Source organism: Pomacea canaliculata, linkage group LG2 (assembly GCF_003073045.1).
Source record: "Pomacea canaliculata isolate SZHN2017 linkage group LG2, ASM307304v1, whole genome shotgun sequence".
Classification (NCBI taxonomy): domain Eukaryota; kingdom Metazoa; phylum Mollusca; class Gastropoda; order Architaenioglossa; family Ampullariidae; genus Pomacea; species Pomacea canaliculata.
In genome coordinates, this window is record NC_037591.1 from 4,124,860 (window position 1) to 4,149,509 (window position 24,650).

Consider the following 24,650-nt stretch of genomic DNA (forward strand, 5'->3'; position numbering starts at 1 on the left):
ACCTGAAGGTAGCAGTTCGATAACCGCATCACGCAGTGATTTTCTCCCTTCACCCAGTCGTTCCAACTGTCAGGAACAAATATCCAATTAGTTTGGGCCTCAAAAGTAGAGAATGAGAGGTGATAGGCATTGCCCTCCCACAAAGACTGACTCTGTTCCCCTACCCCATCCAACGACCGTCACAACAAAAGTTAGGAGACGACTTTTGACTTGTTTCAGATACAACAGCCGTCTGAGAGGATGCCATGGACAGGTCTTACCTCGCCACTGCGCCACGACTTCAAGAAAAACCTCGAAATGTCAACAATGCCTCAGAACAGACTTCCCAAAAATGGCGAAAGGCTCTAGAAAATAGTCCTTGAAGGAGGAAGTTCGGAGATGATACAACAGCGGGTATCTGCTTGTCCCATCGAGTGATAACCAGGGTAGACAAGTGAAGCTCTCGTCGCGAGGTCAGTTAAGGACTTGGAGGTGTGTAAACAAGATAAAATAAGAGATAAAATAAAATAATGATGGTGAGTGTTGTTGTCCTTGATACTGCTGTGTTCTCTACTTGTTATTTTGATGGCTTGTCAAGTTTTTGTTTTGTTTTTACCCGAATATGTTTCACTTCAGTGTGTGCGCGCGCACGTGTATCTCATCTATCTCAATTTTTTTTCCCTTCTTTACGTTACCTGTTCATCACTATCTCGTACTGTAAATGCTATGTTGGACTTCAGTATTTTTTGTTTCGGTTTTTTTATATTTTATTTATTTATTTTTGGTCTGCCAGCTTCCTTGGTCAAGTCAACGTTACCGTGGTACGTGAGGACGTAGAATATGGCGGAGACGTGGAATGGAAACCTTCATTTCATGTTGAGACAGTGCTGCGGTCTAGCGGTGACGGTTTGAGTGTTGTACAAAGTCCTTCATTGCACAATACTGTGTGTGTTGGAATATTACATAAAATATTTGTTCAACCGAATATTCTCTCGTCTTTCTCTGTTCGTCGCCTCAATAATTTCCCTGCTTTCTACCCTCATCTTCCCTTCGTTTTCTTATCTCGTCCCATTCTTCCTTTCCTTATCTCCTCACCTTACTTCCCATCGTTCCTTTTGATCGTCGTTCTCTTTCTCTCGGCTCATCATCACCACCTTCTCAATTCCACAGTTCCTTCATCACACTAAGGGGCCTGTACTTTATGCAAAGGGAGATTACCACCCTTGATTATTATACTTTTACTAAAGGCAGGCACAATTTTAGTTCTTATTAATTTATTTTTTCTTCCACCTAGGAGCTTTTTTGTCCTCACAGTCCCCCACTACCTGTCTGTACCTGGCCCCTGCAGTAATCAGTCATCTGCAAGTTTCCACTCACAGCTCACGATGCAAACACCGAGCAGATCTTTCCTTCTCCTTTGAAACATTTTTATGGGTGAGCGCGTCTTGCAGCCGCCGGTGAGAACAATGAGTGTTTGTGTTGGGTTCTTACCTGTTACAGTGTGTTACAATGTGGCTGCCGACACTCACACCATGTGTTTCGTAACAACAGCGAATCTTTTTGTTTCTACAGTTTATTCATTCTATTTATGGAGCGGCTTTTACAGATGTATCTTTGCACTGAAATAGAGACCTCTGGACAATCAAGAACTGAGCAAACACACGAAGATTTCAGTGTTGGTGTTGCTGTTCCAAGCTGCCATTGGACTCCTGCACCATCTTAAATGTTCCTTGCTTGACCAACAACACAAATCTGCTCATTAAACAACAACAACAACAACAAAACAAACAAACAAACAAACAAAACTTTTGCTTGTTTTAGACACACCCATGTACAGTCCTCCACAGACATTTGTTGGCCGCCTTCTTCGCCCTGTTTATCATGTTGACAATAAGTGAATACCTTGGTGGAATGAGCATTGTTGTTGTTGATGTTGCTTGCGAAGGTTTATCTTGGACCGGCGATGCCAGTTCATCTTTTAACGAGGACGACGTGCAAACTGGGGTGAAAACTTGCTTTTGAAAGTAAAATCTGCGGGGTCCTGACACAGACCATGTATATCTCACACAAATGTGACACGATTCCGCTCCCCACCCATTTGTCACAGACCATCACTCTTTCTCATTTGTCATCTCGTGTCACCTCTCTCTCCTCCTCACTCGCTCTTGTCTCCATTTTCCCTTCACTATATCCTCCCTGCTCTACCTCTTCTCCAGTCAGAAAGCAGAGGACATTTTTCCCCGTGTCTGATGTCCGGCTGTCAGACCGTACCTTTCCCTGTCAAGGGGAGTAATTCATAAGCGTGCCTTGCGAGTCAGGTGTCTGGATGTTCCTGGACCACTTGCCAGTCTACTGCAACATTCAAGTCGAGCCTCCAAGAAAGGACTCTCCTTCCGAGAACTCTAACAAAGGAAGATTCTTTCACTACATAGGAGCATTTTATCCCCCTTTGAATCGGACAATTTCGACAGGTTTCTTTACCTAGTTTGACATTTTATGGATGGTTAAGATCCTGGATTAAACATTATCAGCAAGACAACAAGGACGTGGGAAACAAATCCCTTTCGCCGATAGCCTGCAGTCATCTTCACTAACCCCAGCAAGCGGTTTACAAGTGAAGGCAAATTGACCGAGGAGATCTTTTAGGGAAAAAGAAAAAGAAAAGAAAAAAGAATTCGCTGGAATAGAACAATGGGATCCGAGATAGCGAGGTTGACGGTGTCGCTGCTGATGCTGCTGCTGACGCTGGCGTTGGTGACTAAAGGTCAGGCTCCAGGTGCTGTACCAGGTGCTTTGCCAGGTGCAGGTCCGGTGTCCAGCACCCCTGGACATCCATTCTGCGTCAGTCCTCCGATGGTCAGCACCCCTCGGATGCCGATTTACAGCATGGATGTGCACACTGGCTTCATGCGCGGCTACCGCACCAACCAATCGGTCAAAGGTAAGATTTAGGGTTTGGTTTGACCAGAGCTTCTGAATGCTTTTAATATCCGTTGACTATGACCTTAAAGTCCTCTCACATTTTGCATGAAATAAATAATGTAGTGGGTTTTAACTTGTAATCTTCCTTGCACCGTGCTTTGTCTTTATTTTGTCTTAATGGTGTGGAGATAACAAGAAGGCAAGTTCACAACCCGCTTGGCACACGTGACAGTCCATGCTTTGTGACTCATCCTTTGCTGGACTTACCTTAGTGTTCTTAACATCTTCATGCCTTTCTCTCTCGTAGTGTCACGTGGTCTGATACATCGTTTCCACCAGCCACGTGACGAGAACGTGACGCTGAACACAAACGTCCCACACATGCCATGTCCTCCACACAAAGCTCATTGTACACCTGCCTCTCAACATTCATCACGAACAGTCAAGTATCAACTCTTGTCAGGCTGCAGCTCACCTTAAGTCGCTAGCTAAAGGCTGAATAGCTAAGTATGAACAGGACAGCAGCCTGATAGCTGACAGCTAAACTATGAACACAACACTAGCCATTCCAGCTACATTGTAGCTACAGTCTTTATCTCACATCGTAAGTCTTGCCCCATCCTAATTAATCTCTAACCATGGCATATCGTGTCCTCACAAACCCACGAGTACAACCTAGTCGCCATGCATCAAATTTTAAAAGATTTTTTTTTAAAATGACAAAAAGAAATATCTCGTCACGATCTTCTGCTATTCCTAGAGAGATGGCCTTACCATCATCAACTTCGCACACCTCAGCCTATCTGTATGTGTGACAAATATTCCATATAAACATGTAATGTGAGAAATATTCCATATGAACATGTAGTGTGACAAATATTCCACATAACACTGATGCTAATCCACTCTACTCCGTTCTGTGAATATAAAATCCAGGTCACCCACATTCAGTCACCCACATTCAGCGGGTAAAGAAGTTAGAGTACATTCAGAAACCTATGAGGACCACAGAATACTACCACAGCAAAATAAATAAATAAACTCAGGTAGATTTAGTGTTCTTGCCGTGCAGCTCATGAATAACTGGCGGGACGTGACAGCGGAGTAGGCGAGGGCTTGTCACAACCTAAATATTTGTGACTTCCTGTAGGCCGCCGCGCAAGTCTCGGTGCGCATGCAAAGTTTGTAACTTCCGGAAAGGCTTCAACTGCAAGCATTACGCAGGATGAAAAATTGCCCTCCTTCGTCATAACTTCCATCAAGAAATTCTCTTGGCCTGAGGGAACTTACGACTGGCTCGGTGACACAAATGTCTTCTCAGAACCAGAAACATGTTAATGTACGTGTCCTGATTTTTATTTCAACGATGACATAAATAAACATCAGTGGACCATTGCCTTTTTTTCCTGCGTACCCACTTGTTAAAGGAAACTAAAGAAAAATAATAATAATAATAATACATCGTCGTCGTCGTCGTCGTCGTCGTCGTCGTCATTTCTACTTACGTTAACCTTCCTCTCGTGCAGTTGACATCACAGCAAAGTATCCCTCAGTGTGGAAGATCAACCAACTGTTTATTCACGTGCCGGACCCCGGAATCACACCAATTCTCCCACCAGTCGCTCCAGGCCCGAACCCCGCGCCGACTCCTGGCATGGCGGCAATGACCCCACCGCCCAGCAATGGCCACTTGGGGGCTTGGACATGGAACTTGGAGGTAAGCAAGCAGATTCTACACATATATGTACATACACACTGAGTTTATAGGCAGAATCCTTCATGTTAGACTTTAACAAGAGAGATAACCATGGCAGTGATGTGTCATCACTCCGTTGCAGGGGGTTCAAAGCCCGTGGACTGTGGGGGCACCACCACCGCCAACTTTGGCTACTTCGCGGGGCTGGGTGCTGATGCTGCTGTCCTCATCTGGAACGAAGGAGGGCTGACCAACGTCTCTGCCATCTGGGTCCCTCCCACCGACTACCACAACATCTTCCACAGAAAGACGGTGACCATCGAGTGAGTTCACGCCTTGTATTAAGGTGGCGCCACGAGGCTGATCTTTCTTTCTTACTTTTTTTCCAGTCCTCTCTATTTCTTCCTCGTTCCTTTTTGCGTCTTCTAAATCGAGCCAAAGATTTCCAAAACGATTCCTAGTGGAAGAGCAACATCACTTAAGCTGTTCTCGTTTCTGACCACCAGAGCTTACATTACCTTCGAGAAGACGCCCCCAGAGGTGCGCGCGGGGATGGGCTACGGCCAAGCTCAGAGGCCCTCGCGGTGGGTCAAGAAGACCGTCAGCCTCGTCAGCCTGGACTACATCGACATCCAGAACTGTAAGTTAGCTCCTGTTAGTTAATGATGTTAATGTTGGGTATGGCAGTGCTGGTGTATGGTCTGAGGTAGATGTTATGTTTGTTGTCTAGGACTACTTCACTGTGTAAACAATGAATGTAACATGCTTAGAGATGAACTGCTGAAATAGTATTTCTGTTGAGGATTGGAGTGCATAGAATACTGCATGAAGTCAGATGTCAGCAACGATAGAGCTGCTCCGAATATTACGCACAAACCTGTGATAACTTTTATTTGCATGAAAGAAAGAGAGAGAGAGAAAGAAAGAAAGAAAAAAAGAGAGAAAGAGAAATAGAACCCGTTCATTTTCATTTTGCTGTAGTGGACATCTCTGAATGTAAGAAGATATTTAATTTACAATAATCTGATTGCTTGTCAAGAACTTTGCACTAAGTCCAGATCATCACGAAAGAACAGGATGAGAAAAGAACGAAGAAGGTTGATTGGTTTTGTTGGTCGGTCGTCTGGCTGGTTTGACACCAAATCAGCGATTAATTGAGCTCATTTAAACTGAAAACAGAACTCCAAGTAAAAAAAAAAAAGACCATATAGGGACGACAAGATCGGAACCAAGATGCTCCTGAAAAAAGCGACCTCTTATAACAAGAAGGAAAGAAAAGTTCAGAAGATGAAGAAACCATCTTCTACCACAATACTGTGGCATTACTTTTACTTGGTTGCTTAAAATGGAACTGTAGACTGGTGTTACACATGGTTAGACTGTAACAGTACTGCTCACTAATGCCACCTATGCATGAGTAATCGTTCTTTGTTCTGTCTCCAGCAGGGTGTAGTCACAATCCTTCCTTTTTCTTTTCAGATTTGCAGCGACTGCGTTTACCCATGGAAATGTTCAATCGCATGAGTCGAATGCTGCAGTAGAAGAACTCGGTCTTCTCTGTCTATTATATGATTCGGTACTATTTTATGAGCGGATGTATCTCATAGCACAGCATGGCATAATAGCTTGGCATACATAGTCTTGGGATTCAACAGCAACTTCGCTCACAGCCTCGTGTGTATGATCTTACATCACAGAGACAATAGTTTTATACTGCAAGATATTTTAAACCTTTTTTATATTCATATTATTTATGTTTATTTTTTAAATATATATTTGAAATTCCATCTGGCACAGGCCACCTTTATTACTTCACAGAATTTTTTTACATCCATTTTTCACTATAATAGACAAACATCTGTAGATGTGTTAACGAGCTTCCAAGCATTTCTAGTCTTGAACCTAATGCCCCCAGCATCAACACAACCTCTTCATTTGTTCTCATAAAATATATTTGTTGAAATGAAAGATTATACAAAGAAGTTCAACAGGAAAGAGTTCACTAAGCTTCATAAAAAAAAATTCTTGACATGTGCTCATGGGCTCAGAATAAAAGTTAATAACTTAATAATTACTCCACCAGCCAATAAAATATTCTTCCATCATACATTTTCCCTGGCGGTAAATTAGCTGCTGGAGGTATTAAAGTGAACATTTCAGTTATTTACTGTCAGAATATATCACAGAGACAATAGTTTTATACTACAAGGTATTTTAAATACTCAGGGTTTCAACATTCTTTGTTCGCGTCCTGCAAATAAATGTCTGTTTTTTGTCTTCCTTCCTTCCGAGCACATTTCTTTTATAGTCTTCCTCAATTTAGTCCTGCATTAAATTAGAATTTTTTTTTTGTTCGGGTGTCTAGAGATGCCTCTTGAGTGTAATTTATGTAGTGACTGTCAAGACGGTTTGTCTTGACGTGAAGTTAATGAAGCTAAGAAGGATCGCCGAGTGCTGTCGACATTTACAGGCGATGAGCGAAGTTGTGTTGGGTCCTCGGCATGTACCCGCAGTAACTGTTGTAGCTTGGCTGTGAGGCTCAGTGCATCCACAGCGTGTACCCTGTACCCTGTACCCTGTACCCTGTACCCACATCATTCTGTCGTGTCTGGGTGCAGAAGGACAGTCGCCATGTTTCAGCCTCGCGATTGTTTATGTGTTTTTCTCGCTGTTGTCCTCGACAGATGCCCTGTCATGCGTGCGCAACAAACCGGATACTGCGTTCACGTCCGGTGATGACGTCAGCGGGTTTTTGTTTTCGTGGCAGGCACGCTGCGTCGAGATTTGTTTGTGTGTTTGTGTATTTTTTTTGTCAATTTATGAGAAGGTCGGGACCTGTCCTCGACCCGTACAAGCGAGAAATATGCCTTCTTGAAAATATCGTCTGTTTGGCCGCGGGAAAACGATCTCGTGTTGTATAACTGATCTGAATGTTCGTCTACAGTTTTACATTATGTGTGCCTCTCTTAGTCTATCTAACCAAAAAATCTTTCATTTTATTAAAAATATTGAGAACGTATACCTTATTTACGTGTAAATGCATGTATTATATATATATACGCATATTATATATATTTATATTCAAATGTGTGTATATTTCTGTGTATGTATATGTGTGTGGGGGGTGGGAGACTTTTCTTTCTTTCATACCACGGAGGTATATTTCTGGACTACTGCCTATTTGCCTGCCGAGATTGTGAGTCTCTAGCTGTCAGGTCTCGGCGAGCTTTTAGCAGTTTAATATGCTGATATAATTTTAAACATGAACTCACACTCAAAAATTTACTTGCACTAAATTTGTTTTTAGTTATTTTTAATTCTTTCTTTTTTAGCAAAAGTCTTCGACCTCCACTTCCCAACACTTAGAGGCAATAATTTGAAAACACAACAGACCATGAAGATTGAGCTTTGTATCTCCGTCAACACGAGAGTTCCCGTTGTCTAATATTTTTCTTGATGTTGATATGTTGAAACCAGAATCGAATTTTCGCTCTAGCTTCGTTTTAGAAATTTATACGGAAAGTTTGTGTGCAAGCAGTCCAGATATATACATGTACATCAGTGTTCATACGATATTTGCTTGTCAAGTTTGTTTTGTCTATTTTGACTTAGACTTTCTTATTTTTTAATTGTTTTATTTCATTTTGTGTGCGGCTCTAACTATATCAGTATAGCTCATGAGTGTATATTACATTCAACTGTCGTTTTGTTTACAAAGCTTTACAATACTTACATTTGATAATACACAATCAGGATTGCTTGTATATATATATACGCACGTGTGTATGAAGGTGTGCAGGTGTAATTAGTGTTTGCTGTAACTTGTCTTTCCAGTGATATATTGCTGTAATGTATCTGATGGTATTAGTCAACTCTGACTACTCTCTCTCTCTAGCATAATAAAACATACCTGAAACCCACATTTTAGATACACACACAGAATGAAAGCCACTCTGTTTCTATATTAAATATTACTATGGTCCAAATTCGATGTAGATAATATTAGAAGTTAAGAAACATGAATATGATTTGATTTATCAAAATAACTCACATTTTGTAAATTATAAGTTTATTTTGTTAAGCGTATTTTCCATGTGATTTCAAACTTGCCATGTTGACTGTGTTTTTCAGATGTGGCCCGCAAGTTCGGTCCCCTGTATTACCTGTGGTCTCGTCCCAGTCCCCTGGGCTCAGCTTTACCTGTGGCACCACTTGAACCACTTCTATGAAAACCGTCGACGAAATGTTTTCTGGGGATAGTCTGCTGCTTGTCACCGCATCTCTTTTCTGTTTCCTGATTTTCTTTACCCCAACTCCACCCCCACGCCATAGAAAAAAACTGTTCACGATCGAGCCTCTGACAAGGGTACATCTACATCCTGCAAACAGATATTGAAAACACTCTCGGATTTTCTTTTCCTGGGATTTCTCAGTAGTGGTCTGGGTACTTGTGTGTCCGCTGATCTTGACTGTGTGTCTGGCTCCTGTGACGACCTCACTCTTGTCATTTATTGTCCTAGTGATTCACATTCTCAGCGCCTTCCACGTGTGGGTCAAGGAATTGAGCAGTCGGGGTACGAAGCCCACCCGGCCTCACACCCCCGTGAGCTGGAATCCTAGTCGAGATAACTCTCACGTGAAGTGCTCGTTCCTCAGGTTGTCTTTCTGCAGGTTATTTCAAGTTCATGCTTAGCACCAATAAACCACTCTCTTTTCAGTCCGTGTTGTTTGTTGCTCTGTACTGGTAGCCTTCTTAACTAACGGTCTGGAAAAAAAATTGGTGGTTCCTTCTTCCCTCCTCCTCTCTGTTTCTCCTTCTTTGTGTGGGTGTATGAATGTGAGAGTGAAAAACAAATTTTCTGTAATATAGTATTGCACCAAATGAAAAGACTAATTTTTCCATTGGATGTTATGCAGTACGTGTCACACACACACACACATACACCATACTTGTGATCAGCATCACAGACTACCCAGAACATATTTCGCATTCATATCTGCACCGACAAAGCGAAAAAGGCAAAAAGCAAAAATAAGTAGGTAGTGAAGAAGAGGAAACGTTTAAAGGGACGCAACTAGCAGACAAGTGAATCTCCTACGTCCATTGGATAGCCTCCCCTACAGCATGGGCGCGGTTTGCAGGCAAAAATATATTGTTACTTTACAGCTTCTGTCTTCAAAAACAAAAAAAAAAAAGGAAGAAGAATTCTCATCCTTACTCAAGGTGTGTTGTAAATACTCTTCCACAGTCTCAACGAAAAAAAAAAAAACACGAAGTAGCTAACACTCGGATCTTTCAAATTACCTAAATAATTGCAAGACCTCAAAGTCCTCTACTCAGACCAGTCTGTGTTACTTCCCTCATTACATCCAATCATGGAATTATCGACATCCGTACACAATCTCTATTCTTTCTTCTCCTTTCTCACATTGCGTCCACTGTTGGTGCAGCCCAGAGAAAGCGACCTCTCTGGCCTCTAAAGCTTTGAAAAGATGGTTCAGCTTCTTACTGACCGGTTTCAGGAACTTATTAAAAAAAAAATTCCCCCAAGACTCCCATTGTGTTCACCAGCTTCTGTGTGCGGGAAGCCACGCGCGCCAGGAATGCCGGGTAACGACTGAAGGTATTCTTCGCGCGTGCGTTGTCTTCAGTGCATCTGCACTGCGGAGTCTGTTCTTTCGTCTGTGGCAGCAGGTGAAAAAGTTCTGGTGTTTGCTCAGGTAACCTGACTGCTTGGGGGCTGCAGGAACCAAGTGCCGACAGCTCTTGACTGCGCTTTTAAACTTACACTCACTTTGTAAGATCTCGAGGTCGTGAGAGTTTTACGAGAATGTCTAGTGGACCCACACGCGGCTAAACTCCACACTCAAGGGTTTCAACAAAGTCCGCTGTTAACAATTTTATAATGTAGGTATTCTCGTGCTTTTGTTCACACTCTTTCCTACGAAACAATATATTTCATCAATATTTTCTAAAACAGTTTTATAATTTTACGGAAATAGAACTTGCTAAACTATTTTTAAAAACCCAAAATAAAACCTCACGGGCTTCGAGGGCTGACCTCCCTTGATGGAGGGAAATGAAACTAAAAATGCAAACACCAGTGCCTGACACTTAGCCTCGCTTTAGAAACAGAAAGAAACGTAAACAACCAACGGTCCTCTGGAGGCTTCCTTCTAATTCTGGCACAAGTGGAAGTGCGCAGGCGCAGGTTTCGATCCTCTTCAAGGCCGACAACTGTTCGATACTCGCCCCAGATGTTGGCCAATGGCCGCGGTGATCATAAATTGTCTCCCTTTCTCCTGTAATTTGCGGCAGCAGCCGAGCGAGCGACAAGACTTCAAATTCGGATCCATTTTTTTTTACCTGTTTTTTTTTTTTCCTCTGTCTCTCTTTAATTGATTTTTTTCTTTCTGTCCGATCGATTATCTGTATTTTTGTCTCTCTTATCTTAATCCTATAGAGGATGATTTGGTTAAGTAAAGTAAACAAAGCAGGTAAACAGACTGACCGGACACGGGATGGAGGAATAAGAGAGAAACTCGGGGTCGATACAGGGTGTGCAGAAAGGTCGCAGGCAGATCAACCGTGAGACACATTAATGGAGGTTTGTGCCGCTAGTGTGATGTTCCTTCAGTCGACAACATCGGCTTTACCTCAACATTATTCACCTGCAACAGTTGATTTTTATAGAACCTGTTACTGCTGTGTGGGAGGAAGCTAGAGACATAATGTCGGGTGAGCGATAACTAGATTATATTTATAGATATAGATATATATATATACGCGCACACACACACACACACACACAGCAATTTATTTTTTAGAAAAGATAATTTTGTATCTGTTGCCGGAGGGGCTGTGAATTAAAAATGGCGAGATATAAAAGGCTGGTCTTCACTTTTTTTTTTGCGCAGTTCGCATTGAACACAGAAATACAAGGCAGAAAATATATCCTAATATACAATCAACAACAAAAACATTAAACGAATGTTGATTTAGGAGAGGTGAGAAAATGAGGTAATGGTATGATCAGTGGAGATCGAGAAAAGGGGAGCGAGGGGTGGGGATCGACTGTGAAAACAAGACAGACAGACAGACAGACAGACAGACAGACAGACAGACAGACAGACAGACAGACAGACAGACAGACAGACAGACAGACAGACAGACAGACAAACACACTATCGAATCAGAAGGAAGCTGGCCAGAAAGATTCGTTTGCTTGTTTGGCCTTCAAAGTCGTAAACTGCAGCCGACCTTTGACCACGAGCGTCGAAATCCATTTTGTGATCGATCGTGAACTTCGAACTCCGCCCTGCAACGCGGCTTTGAACTTTGGGTCTGCGCCTGTAAACCTGTCGCAACTGCACGACCCTGGCCGTCAGACCCGGAACCTGCTCTCAAAATATCTTCGATTCAGGGCCGTTCCACAACCTTTGTAACCCTCGCGGTGTTTGCTTGTAGTTCCCTTTTCAGCTGCGGGCAGTTGCCAAGAAATGTCAAATATTTCCTGAGCGATTTTGTTGTGCGCCTCGCAGCCACTTGCTATTGATTTCATCGACAGATTTCTGACATTTTCTTGGTGTTCTTGGGTTTCAATGAAGCCGAAACACAGATGATGATGATGATGTCCACTTCTGCTTCTTTAGATACCTTGAATCTATTGTCCAGATAAAAGAATGTTCTGGTTAATTAATCTGAATGTACTGACCAGGAGCAGTAGTCATGAAGCAGAGGTAAGATTACCTCAGGGTTAGTTATGGACTGAAGGTCCTGGGGGAACTCGTGATGGGAAACAGGGGTTAATAGTGGAGGTCTTGGTCTTGCCTACAGTACTTAAGTGTTAGCGAGGGTTGTAAATATTTAGCCATGGTACTCACGTATCTGTCAATCTAGTGCGAAATCGCCTTGAGGTGGAAGCACTCTCCCTTCCAAGTTCAAAAAAAAAATCTGTCAATGTATCTTGGTCCATAACTACGACCTTAGGTCACCTCAAGTGCTTGGTCACAAAGCCGAGTATAGCAAAGAACATGATAACATCTTGTAGAAAATCAAGGACTTGGCCAAAAACTAGAGATACAACCGTAAACTGTTGTTGTTGCGGAAATCAAGGAAGAGCAGATATGTGGAAGAAAAAAAAAAAAACTGAGAAAAGGCGGCGACAGCTGCAGTTTGATTTTTACATCCCACGTTGGCTATATTTGTATGTTCACAGTTGCAAACATCCTTATTTTACCGTTTTACCCGACGGCTTTGACATTTATGTGACATTTGCGCGCCGGTGGCGACACCTGCTGCACGCAATCAAAACAAACCTCCACGCGCTCAGGGGTGGATGCACCAACAGGCAGTTGGTTGACATTCCCGCGTTAATTAATGTCATCCAACGAGCCAGGTGTGATGTGGGAGCCTGGAGTCGAGCGGTCGTAGCTTCTGTCACAGGTGGCTCGTCCCTGGTGTCCGCTCGTCAGTGTCTAAAGTCGGAGCTGGTGCCATACTGTGGGGTACGGGTGGAACTGTGACGACTGTGGTTGATAACAGAAAAGATTGGAGCAAGCTGTGAATGATTAAGAGCATCTCTGATAGACGGACGCTACATTACATGTTTTACGAGTTGTGTCCCTTTCCCCAATCCATTTTCTTTCTCTCCTTCCTCCCTTCCCTGTCTCTATGGTCAATCTCTTTTCCTTTTCCCTTTATTCTGTACTTCTTCTCATGTTTGTTTATGATTCTGATGTCTCTTTAGTCTCTTGGTGTCTGTCGGTAACTTTCTCTTTCTTGCAGTCTCATCTCTTCCCATCTTCCGAGTCTCTTCACCTACTTCTTTCTATCTTCTTTACCTTCCGGATTTGTTTGGTTTTTTTTGTTTGTTTGTTTTTTGTTTTTTTTTTAATTCTCTTCTCTCTGCCGACCAGCGGACGACAATAACACTCTCTCCTTGTGAATTATCTAGTAGTTTATAACGAAAGGCGTGAGGATCTCTGACATGAGTGGCATGGGCGCAGTGGGACATGACATGAGCGATCTCAGTCTCGTGGCCCTCCGCATGCGCCGACTTGAGAAGTGCTCTGCGTCCCATGATGCATCTGGTGGCGGTTAGCCAAGAACTAGTCCTCTTCCTCCTCACTCCACCCAGCCTCCGCTTGACGTCATCAGTGAGGTCGGGTTGAATCACTGACCGACGACCGGCGAGAATCAATGGCTGTAGTAGATAATGGGGTGGGATGGGGTGGGGTGGGGAGGGACCACTGCCTGAGGAGTTGCTTCCGACGGAGAATCAGCTTTATTTTAGTGTTTGAATAAGAAAGGAAGGTAGCGTTAAAAGTCTGTAAATCGATAGTTATTCATTCTCTCTCTCTCTCCAACAGACTCCAATCGTCGTAATGGGGAGTATACTCACCAAAATCAAGAGTAGGCGGTGACTTACCCACGCTTATCTTTCTCATTGTATGTGTGTGAGAGAGAGAGAAGGATGGGGAAAGACCAGATCCTGACCATGGGTGTGTGCAAAGCAGCCGCCATCTTTCACAAACTGCTAGTCTGATGACGTCACGGCTACACAGCAAATGAAGTTGATTACTGATCAGCATCTTCGTGTCTGAAGGTTGACAAACACAGCAGCGCCCCCTACACACATGTATACACAGCATCATCAGCCGTCAGTATCGACATTGTCTGCCTCGCTCTCAGTCTCTGTCTCTCTCTCTCTGTGAATGATGCGGCAGACCAGGCAGCGAGCATCTCTCATGTCCACCTCCACTCGGCCATAAATATCCGCCACACCGGGGCAGGCTGCATGAAGGGGTCGTGGTGTTTACTCTGTAAGATAAAGGGATTACAACTCTCATGCAACCTCTGGGAGTCAGACTGTCATTCACTGGGTCAGGGTTAGCTCGCTGGCTGTAGCCACTGGGTGTTTGTACGGGTGGACACTGAACACTGAAACATCTGTGAGCGGGACTGATACAAGATGGAGCGTGTGTTGCATCAAGAACTTTGCATGAACTAGTTCGTATTTCTTTTGCTAATGAAATCTGATGGACACACACATGAATACATAATACACGTGCATATTCTCCACATCTGATTGTCAAGAGCCAGGGAACCTAAAGACTATCTGCTGAGTTTGTGAACTAAGTGAACTGTGAACATGCGACCCAATGACATGTAGCTTAGCATAGTATATTAAAAGATTTTTGGCTGTTTTTTTTTTCCTTTTTGTAAATGCAATGCACATATGGAATGCTGAAAGCAGATGACTAGCATTGGTCGGGTATGGCAGCACACTTCCTCCACAAGTGAACTCCACGAGATGTCGGTGACTCCGTCTGCGATGAACTCCTGCTACGAGGCCCGGCGCGAGGTTCTGGCGCCACCAGGCGGCTGGGAAAAACCCGGGCATCTCGTCCTGCCAGCAAGCCAGCCTCAGCATCCTCCCACCCCACATACACGCACCACACACACCACACACACACCTACCCAGCCTCGCACAGTTTGTCAGCAACCGTCTCATCCTTCACGCTCTTGGCTGGATGAATGTTGTTGCCTCTGTCCATCCATGAAAGTTTTTTTTTTTTATTTTTATTTTTGTTAGCTGTGGATGTCTGGTGTATCAAGATGGAGACAGATGAATGAAGGGTACACCTGTTTGCATGGCTTCCCCTGTCTATCTATCTGTGTCTCTAACCTTCTTCTCTGTGTGTGAGCGTGCGCGCGACCATCCACTGTCTTTTAACTGTTTCAGGTTCTTGTGGGAAATTCCAGGATTTCGATCCCCCGCCGCCTGTACTTTAGAGTATTTGTATTGTTTTGTGTTTACCACTGAAGGACCAGCGCCCGCCGACTTGCGTAACCGGCTGCGGCACCCGATGAGGCATCGCGAGACATGGGATGGGAGGGGAGGGATCACGTGGGTAGGGGTGGGGATGGGGTGGGGTGGGGCAGAACCTGAATCACATATTGGCGAGATCGATCTCCAGCAAAAGGCGACAGTCGGTGGCGGAGCCTGCTGTGGCACGCGCGGCGACACGCCTATACCCTCCCTGTCCTCCCTGTGACAAGGTCAGGGTGAGGAAAACATCGCCAAACTCATTTCTAGGGAGGAAAATGGAGGAGACGGTGCTGTGACGTGTGTGGGTGACGTGTGCAGTGAGGTAAACTGTGACGTGTTAAGAAACGGCTGGCGCTGAGGTGTAGATGTTCGAACACACCTGTTAGTCTGCTCACCTGCTTGTACTTACGTCTGTCGCGTGAAAATCTATAAATAGGGTTAGGGAAATGTTTTTAGTGGTTTTATAGAAATCATCAACCACCTAACCACTTCCTGTCAGAGAGAAAGACAGAGAGAGTATGTGTCTATAAGTCTACATGAATGCGTTAATGTGTGTTTGTGCATATATATATATGTGTGTGACTATGTGTACCTGTGTATGTTTACATGTTTATATATATATACACGTGTCTGCGCACTTCAGGCTCTCGTGTGTGGGTGTTTAATGTCTTGACAAAATTGTGTTTTGCTCTGTTTGCTCGACTTCCAGGGCTTCTTTCCAAAAAACAGAAATGTAGCAATGAGCGAGGCGGACGAATGAAAGATCAGGGAAGCTGGAGGGATGAGGGATGAAGGGAGGGGAACATCTCACGAGGGAGGGGCATGGCGGAGAACATCTCACGAGGGAGGGGCATGGCACTCGGCTGAGCAACTGATGAGGGCTTTGCGTCACATTGCGTGGGATGAGGCCACGGAAAAATGCGATGTTGTTGTAGTTGTAATTCCTGTTTCTGGGTCCAGGCCGGGATGACCATTTGAAGAACGCTGAAGAATAATTTCTCATTCATCTCTCAATTATTTTTCTTTTTTTCTTGTTAAATACTTTGTCTATTGCTTCTTGTCTATTTAAATACTTTCTCTATTAGTTACTAAATCCTGGATATTGTAGACTACGAGGAGAGATGGGGGCGGGGTTTGTGTGGAGGGAGAAAGAGAGAGAGAGAAGGCAACACAAATGTCTTTGATGTTATTAATTAGAGGATTAAAGCTGATTATCAGCGTCTGCGAACCAAAGTGTCCAGGAGGGCCCTCGAAATCGTCGGTGAAGTACTTTAAGAGGTCATAGGTCATCGGTAAAACATTATTGATTACCTTGTCTAGTCTCTTTTCTACATATGTATATCTAAGTATAAAATAATAAATATCCTTATGTAACCAAGAGATTACTGGTCGAGTATAAAGCTTTTTAAACCTCTATTTTAATCAACTACAAAGACATAAAACAAACAAAACCTTAACTGTCGAATGAGTACTTATTGCAACATCTCAGTATTAGTAATAAACAGGTTTGTTTAGAAACAAATACAAATAATGTATAAGAGACAACAACCGTCTCTTTACAAATTAAGAAAGAGTGAAAAAAAAAAGGAATCACAAACACAACTGGAGGTGAAAGCAAATTTTTCTTTACATTTCAAATGTTTTAATCTCTCTATCCGCCTTCTCTGACCACGTGATCTGATCCCATGGCGCAAAGTTGTTATCCTGACTCAGCAGGAGACTTACAGTGAAGGCATCTGAGGTGAAATATTCAAGCTGGGCGTGAACACACAGAACAGTCATTACAGATAACTGGACTGTTCTCCTGGAAAAACACGACACGTGACCAAAAGTTGATGAATGATGATGACGATAATGATGGCAGGGTTAGTGTGCACGAGCCGCCATTCAAGATCGCAAACTTCCTGAGAGTCTGCTGCAAGCACACACACACACACACACACACACACACATACACACACACACACACACACACACACACACACACACACACACACACACACACACACACACACATACACACGCGCGCACACACACACACACAGACTAAAGTCCTCTTCCCCGTCAAGAAAGCAGACTTGTCGTGAGAGGTCCAAGGGCCAGGGTGGAACTGGGAGCTGGGTGCAGCAAAGATTGCATGCGACACTGCAGCAGCAGCCATTAGCTGCTCTCCTCTGCAGACAGAAGCAGATCGATGCCGGAGGACAGGCCTTCGTCCACTCTGCACCTGCAGCAGCCGCGCCTGCGCACTGGACCTACTTTCGACTGTACTTTCCCAATAACCTTGTTTCTTCTCTAGAAAATGATTTATTCATTGTCTGCATCGGTATTATTTTAATTTGCTTCCTTTTTGTAAAAGACTTTTTTTCTTCATTAGTCTGACCCGATCCACCAGAGTTCTAAGCTGTGGTCGCAATAACTGTACAGTTGATAGGTAAAGGTGAAGGTAGTAAAGTGGCCTTATAGTCACGTGTTAGAACTGTCACTTATTTTTAGTAACCCTTTCCCATCCTCTTACATCATCAGTTACATCCAGGCCAACTAGGGAAAATACGCTGCCTTACACGGGTATCGAACTAGCCACTCTGCGTGGTCTCGTGGTCTCGAGCGCCATTGGTTAACCACTAAACTACGGTTGTACGTACTGATAACAGAACAAGCAACGTGTGTTGCAAGCTAAGAACTTTGTGCCACGTGTTGTCATGAGAGACTAATGATCGTTAAATAGGTCAGCCTGAATAAGGTCAGTGTGAATTAGGTCAGCGGTGAGAAGATGGGATTAACTGGGTCAACAGGTAGAGGACAGATGAGGTCAGCGAGTACTCTGAGCATTAGTCGGGCTGCTATCGTCCTGTTGCTTTGTGCTACCAAACTGTCTGTGAGACCTCAAACCCTCAAATCTTTTGAAGCTCACTGCCATTTTAATTTTGATATCGAACACTTTTATTTACCACTCAGAAAAATGTCTGTTTCTGATGTTTTCATACAATGTTTTCTTTATAATAAAACATTAATTTTTTTTTCTACAAAATTCACAGATGACAGAAGTGTTTACACAGATTTTCATCCAGGTTTCGATCAAAACTCAAATTAAAAGTTTCCTCCTTTTTCCACTGCAGGTTGTAACTCGGAAGATAATGGAGAACAGACTGACAACTGTAAGAACCTGACTTAACTGTATGTCGATGTCGTGCAGCCGACTCCTGTCCGCCATCAGTAGCGACAGGTCATCGTGGCCCCTCACAGAATAAGGAATTGCTGTCTGGAGCGAGCATTATGGTCACCAGAAATAACCTCTACCACTATACAGCTGTTGTGGAGCTTTGGCTGTTGTGCTGTTGTTGTTTCTGTTGTTGCTACTGTTGTTGTCAGAAAACTGAAGACGGAAAGAATCTGAACTAGTATCGAAAGAAAAAAAATGTCTGAGACGACTCATGAGCCACGTCGTCGTCGTCGTCGTCGTCGTTGTTGTTCCACTACTCTTCCTCCTGATGCTACTCTTTGTGCTGACAATAACGATGACACAACATGCTCTACAACGACAAAGGAGAATGACAGAACGTGAATGGAGAAACTGGAAACAGGGATGGGAAAGAATGAACGAATCTCCTCAGGTGTGCGCGGCCATTAACAGGCAGGTAAATGATACTTAGCAGACTGGTAGCTGAATGGAAACGACAGGAAACATGTCTGGAACCAGACTTTGTCAAGGAACACGGAGCAAGTGTGGCCTTTGTACAAATGTCACGAACAAGGACAGTCGCATGTTGTCTACTCAGTGCAGACAGAGGAACAACTGCTCCAACCTCTTACAATGGCGCGAGAGAAAGACAGAAAGGTCTAGATGGTTTCCAGTTTCAGACTGTCTCCTAGCAACGCTAAATAAACAACGATTTTTTTTCATAAATACCAATACTCACTTAAGCGAATCCGAGTGGTTAGAGCTGTGTTGTAAGAAGATGGTTAGAAATAAGATGTTAGTAAACAATGACACGATAAACATTATTCTGACCACCGAACTGATAAATGGTTCCATTGATTTGTCACGTGACCAGATACTGCGTCTTAGACACACATACTATATATATATTGCGTAAAGAAAACTCCTGACCGAAAAGCTGAGTGGGTAGAATATTCGTTGAGTGACTGAAGACAGGGGTACCAGCAGCTGTGCATGACACAAAGGCGCCAAGTTTAGTTCATGACTCAAATTGCCCGTCCTCCCGCCAGCCCGGGTGGTGACGCACCTCATTATCATGGCCATGGCTGGTACAGTATATATACACCGCCACAAAGACGGAGGGACGGGTACAGACAGACCACCACAGGTGGGGAGGATAGCGGGACACACACACACACTGAATGACGGGAGTGAGAGAAAGATACAGACGTGTCCGGCAGTCCGACACCCTTGTCACCGCGATGGTTTCTAAAAAAAATCCGACAATTCAATTATCACAGCTAAGAGGTTATCTATCTCCCACTCGTTGTCTGCTGGACTTCCGGTCGCTCCAACCACGTGACCCCCTGACCAGCAGACATGATCGCGGAAAAAAAGCGACTTTACCTGTCCCACGGCGCAGGTAAGTTTTCTTCTGTTTCTCCTTGTCATCCTACGATGCTGGCACTTCTCCATGGCTGCTTGAAACCTCGCCGAGAATCCATCTCACCTGCAGCGGCGAGCCTTTGATGTCCACGGTGGCTGCGGAAACGTTAATGAGAGGGGGAGAGAAAACAAAAACAAAAGGGAAGCTACTCGAAGATTCTCATCGCCGCTGCCATTGCGTGGGCGCCTTGCCGTGGGTTGCGGCCCCACGAGCCCGGTTCGATTTTTGGTGCGGGCAACGATGGCCGAACGCCTTGCCAGCACGCGCCGCAGCAGCACCGCCCTCGCCATCCTCCTCCGTTTAGTTCCACTGTGTGGACTGTGGTAAACACTGGCGCCGCGGGTACAGCACGGGTGTACAGCACGGGTACAGCAAGGTGAAGGTGCATGCGACGGACGCAGCTTGCTGCATGTGGACTTTGCTTCTCGTCTCTCCATCGTCCAGACTTGTCTCGCCAGGTCTCGCGTGGTCGTCGGACAGGCGGAGGTGAGTGTGGGCCAGGCTTTCTGCGACACACCTGTAGAAATTCCACCCTGCTCTTCGTTTTCATCTTTGTCATCGTCATCACACACCACTGTCGTAGTCGATGTTTTTGGTGTGTTTCAATTCCATGATTTTTTTTTGGTAAGATTATGCTTCGCACAACCGCGCAGTTGTGTCTGTTAATCATGCAACGCTGTACCCACCCGCAATCAAACCCTCCACCCTTATTTTTAATAAAAAATATTTTCTTTAATTTTCTCCCTTCCTTCTGTTCCCCCCAACAAACACACAACTGACTTTCCAACACGACACACAAACAACACACGTGTACCAGCGTCCGTGTAGACGTGTTTGTGTGTCTGTACGTGTGTGTGGTTGAGACTGTAGACAAACACGTGTGTGTGTGTGTGTTCCACCCGGGGGACACCAGCATCGTAACAGGAGGAAGAAAGAAACCTGTTCATTGCACCATCACACCAGCATCCCGCCGACACCAGTCCCACATCACCATCCCCCGCAACAACCGTCAGCTGATGCCGTCTACACACAGTGTCAGCACCACAGCGTCGGCCAGTCACTCAAGCAGGAGGGAAAGACGCAGAACGAACATTCCAGAACGAGCTGGCTTCAACCGCGAGCAGGAAGTCCGGCATGCCACGGTGGTGTCTGTAGACAGACCAACATCCATACGGGAGATGGGGGGAGTCTCTCTGCCCCTCCCAGACTTCTCGGTCCGATTCCCGACACGCTTCAGCTGCTGCACAGTGAGTACGGCGATGCTCATACATTAATCCCTCGCTCACACTCTCGAGATAATTGTTTGTCAACAATATATAATGTATAATGATACGGGTGGGCCGTTAATTTAATCCACTCAGCTTTTTACATCCTTCTCAGCAGTTTTCGTGTCTTCCTTAACCAGTTATCTGATTACCATCGTTAATACAATCAAACATCATCGCCGGTACGATCGAGTAGTAGTTGTAGTAATGATAGAGGAACAGCGGCAGCAGAGAAATGTAATATATATAAATTACTTACATCTAAATCCAATAATATCTACTAAATCACTAATCCACACTAAATTCAAAACTAAAGGTTACCGAGTCGGGAGGTGTTAGGGACCCTCCCAGTCTCAACCACACACACGCATACGCGCTCACAAACACGCACGTGCATGGTTTGGTCAGTCTTGTGGGTTTTCTTCTCTTTTTTATTTTTTATTTATTTTTATTTTTTTCGCTGAACCTGGCACGGAGTCTGCTCCAGCCATCCTCCAGCACCACACGCGCCAGGCCAGCACCGTCCCCACCACACACACACTCGGTCTTGTATGGCCTGATCAGCTCCATCCTGCGCACGCGCACACGCCGTAGTCTTCACGTGCTGACCCAGTTCTGCGGGGAAAACCCAACTGCGCAGTAACCTGGCGGGCCGCGCAGTGACCTCATTCTGGGGCGTCAGCAGAAGCTTGACCTCATTCGGGTGAGTCTGTCAGGCCACCTTTCTTTTGTCTTCTCTGTCGTCAGAAAACATGGCGGTTATTGTTTTCGTCTGATGATGCTTACTCATCGAGCGATGATGATGTTGTTCAGGATTTGTTGTTTCCTTCTCTCCTTCACCTCGCAGGTCGACAAGTATGTTTCCTGCATCCTTTCTCTGGTGCAATGCTTGGCGAAAACTGTAATGATGATATGTTTGTGATGACGACGATGATGAAAGATTGTCGGGAAGGTTGCCAACGATATATCCTGCATATGTAATGTTAAAGCAGTCTCTCTCTCTCTCGCATGAAAGAAGGATGAAGTAATGATGGAGACAAAAACAAAATTGAATCTTTAGACTAGAATTTATGTTTCGTCTCTCAATCCGATAACCTCTAATCTTCTAACCACAACACTTGCCCAATAAGTCGGCGTCAACCGTACGCGCGCGGCGCGGACTGCGGCAAGATGGCTGTCGCGCGGCGGTGACCTCTCGGCCGAGGGCGAAACTTCATGACCTTTGTTGATGACCTCTCGTGACCTTGTTGTCTTCCGGAATCTGAGGAAACACGAGGCAGCGAGGCGAGAGGCGATAATTATAGGCACTGACGTGGTGTGTTTGTGGCTGCGGACAACACAGTGCAAGACGCAGTGTGCAGTGGCACGTCAACACAGTAGGTACTGGGGGTGCACAGATACCAGTCGATACAGTGTTCACAACATAATATCGCAGTTCATTTTTTTATTGACTTCTGCGAATTCCCTCCCCCAACCCAACCGCCCTGTAAACTTCTCATTTTTGTCGAATATGAATCGAAATAATTTGGAATTAAATTTGTTTTCAAATTCAAAATACGTTGCACACAGTGAGAGACTTACTTGTTGTGAATGCAATATTTTGGAGAATAATTTAACTGATGGACCGATGAAGGAGGGTTTCGCGGAATGACATCTCTTGTTATGTGAGTAGATGATGGAAGGCGGTTTTCGGTCGTACAAACAGCGACATCGCTCTCTGTCAAAGGTATCTGTGTGGATTGATGTATCGATGTACACTACGTGCTGAAGCGAGTGAAAACACGCGGCGCGAGGGTTGGCACGTCTGGGCCAACGTGATCGCGACCCTGTATACTCCTCGTCAAAACATCGAGCAGACAGACACCGTGACAGCCGACGACAGAGAGAATTGTGGGAGGAGGACATCAAAGCATCTACCTGTCGCGCATTGCTTCATTCCTCCACAGCGGTGTCGACTGAACACTGTTCATTATTAATGTTCACAATGTGCAGGGTATCGGTGAACATCCTCTACTCAACTTTCAAATCGTCCGGTAATGATATTCAGTAGTCTTCTGTTGTCATCAGGCAGGATTGGTAACCATGGAGACCAAAGATAAAAGGCGGTGGTGCATCTCCGGCGTGAGGTGACAGATGACAGGCAGCAGATGGCCTGACCCTTCTAGTTGTCACCTGTCGAGATTTCTGACACGTGATACAGCCCCAGGTAAATTTCCTCCACAGTTTTTCCTCCCTCTAGCTATCCCTGGAGGTCTTCTTTCACAAACTTCTAGTTCCCTCCACACGCGTGTCACTAGACTCTTTCACACTCAATAAACATCAGGACTGGTGAGTGGCTTCCTTAGAAAGATAACCATGGTGATGACTGATCTTGTGACTAATCTCTTCAGACGAATAACAAATGTTATGACTAATCGCTCTGTGCTATCTTTGGATGATGACAAATGTTGTGTCTGCTACGTGAGACTCGCTAAACATGATGACATGGGATGACAAACCTGTTTATGACTGTCATTACTGTGTAGCCTTCAAGCAACAGACAGACGATCGGACTAATATATTCATCCGACAAGGCCTGTGGAAAGAGATATAAAATATTTAATTACTTTTATAGTGTTTTGAATCACAGGTGGTTAGTTTTTTTTTTTATTGCATCCTCCATTTGTGTGTGGATATAGTTGCACGGCGCGTCCTTGTCTGAACTGTCGATTTTATATATATTTTTTAAAATTATTTAAGTTTGGGCTTTGTTGTTAAGAAATTTATTAGTGTAGGGAATATTTTTGTTTTGTTTATTTTTTCCTCACAGATTTGCTATCAGCAGCCAAAATGTTTGAGGTGCCGAGTGTAAGTCGAGTCTCCAGGATAGGTGATAGTGAGTAAACTGTCGAAACTGTTCCAATCTGTGACACAAACAAACACCACCATCATCACCACCAGCAACTGGCGGCGGTGTTGCGCATCTTTTCACCGCCAGCATATCTGCGTCGCACGCGGCGCTGCGCACAACAACCTCGCGCTGCTGAGCTCGCGTTAACGTTCGTCGGCGTCTCGCCCCACGAGTCGAGAAGATCGCGTTGTCCCCCTGTGTACTTTGCTTCCACTGGAATTCTTTGCTCTGGACACTCCAACCAACAGGAGATCACTCCAGCAGATGTGCTACCACCACCACGGACAGGTGTGCAAACACCCGCATCGTCGCAATAAACTCGTCGGAGGCTGGTGTGACCTCGGGGTCAAAGGGCGTGATGGGTTCCGTGTCCGATCCCGTTGTTGTTTTGGTGGCAGCAGACGCAGGTTCAGTGTGTGTGGACCTAACATGAGATGATAGATGACAGAGGGTTGA

General features: G+C 44.6%; 1 protein-coding gene across 2 annotated transcripts; it reads left to right on the forward strand.

The window, feature by feature from the left end:
- Positions 1–1,995: 1,995 nt before the first annotated feature.
- LOC112556083 lies at positions 1,996–9,314 on the forward strand. Of its 2 annotated transcripts, XM_025224699.1 has the most exons (6): positions 2,020–2,920; positions 4,428–4,618; positions 4,739–4,920; positions 5,104–5,237; positions 6,077–6,173; positions 8,729–9,314. In XM_025224699.1, the coding sequence occupies exons 1-5, from the start codon at positions 2,671–2,673 to the stop codon at positions 6,136–6,138; spliced, it is 819 nt and encodes a 272-aa protein (XP_025080484.1). In that variant the 5' UTR covers positions 2,020–2,670; the 3' UTR covers positions 6,139–6,173; positions 8,729–9,314. The 2 variants fall into 2 exon arrangements, with proteins under 2 accessions (XP_025080483.1, XP_025080484.1); XM_025224698.1 differs by lacking the exon at positions 6,077–6,173 and having other exon boundaries at positions 1,996–2,920.
- Positions 9,315–24,650: the final 15,336 nt, after the last annotated feature.

What these genes read in the sequence shown, in the direction of transcription:
- LOC112556083 (XM_025224698.1), top strand. Translation starts at nt 2,671, where the DNA reads ATGGGATCCGAGATAGCGAGGTTGACGGTGTCGCTGCTGATGCTGCTG. An exon ending in AGAAAGACGGTGACCATCGA is followed by an intron (nt 4,921 to 5,103) that starts GTGAGTTCACGC and finishes TCTGACCACCAG; the next exon opens with AGCTTACATTACCTTCGAGA. An exon ending in CTACATCGACATCCAGAACT is followed by an intron (nt 5,238 to 8,728) that starts GTAAGTTAGCTC and finishes TGTGTTTTTCAG; the next exon opens with ATGTGGCCCGCAAGTTCGGT.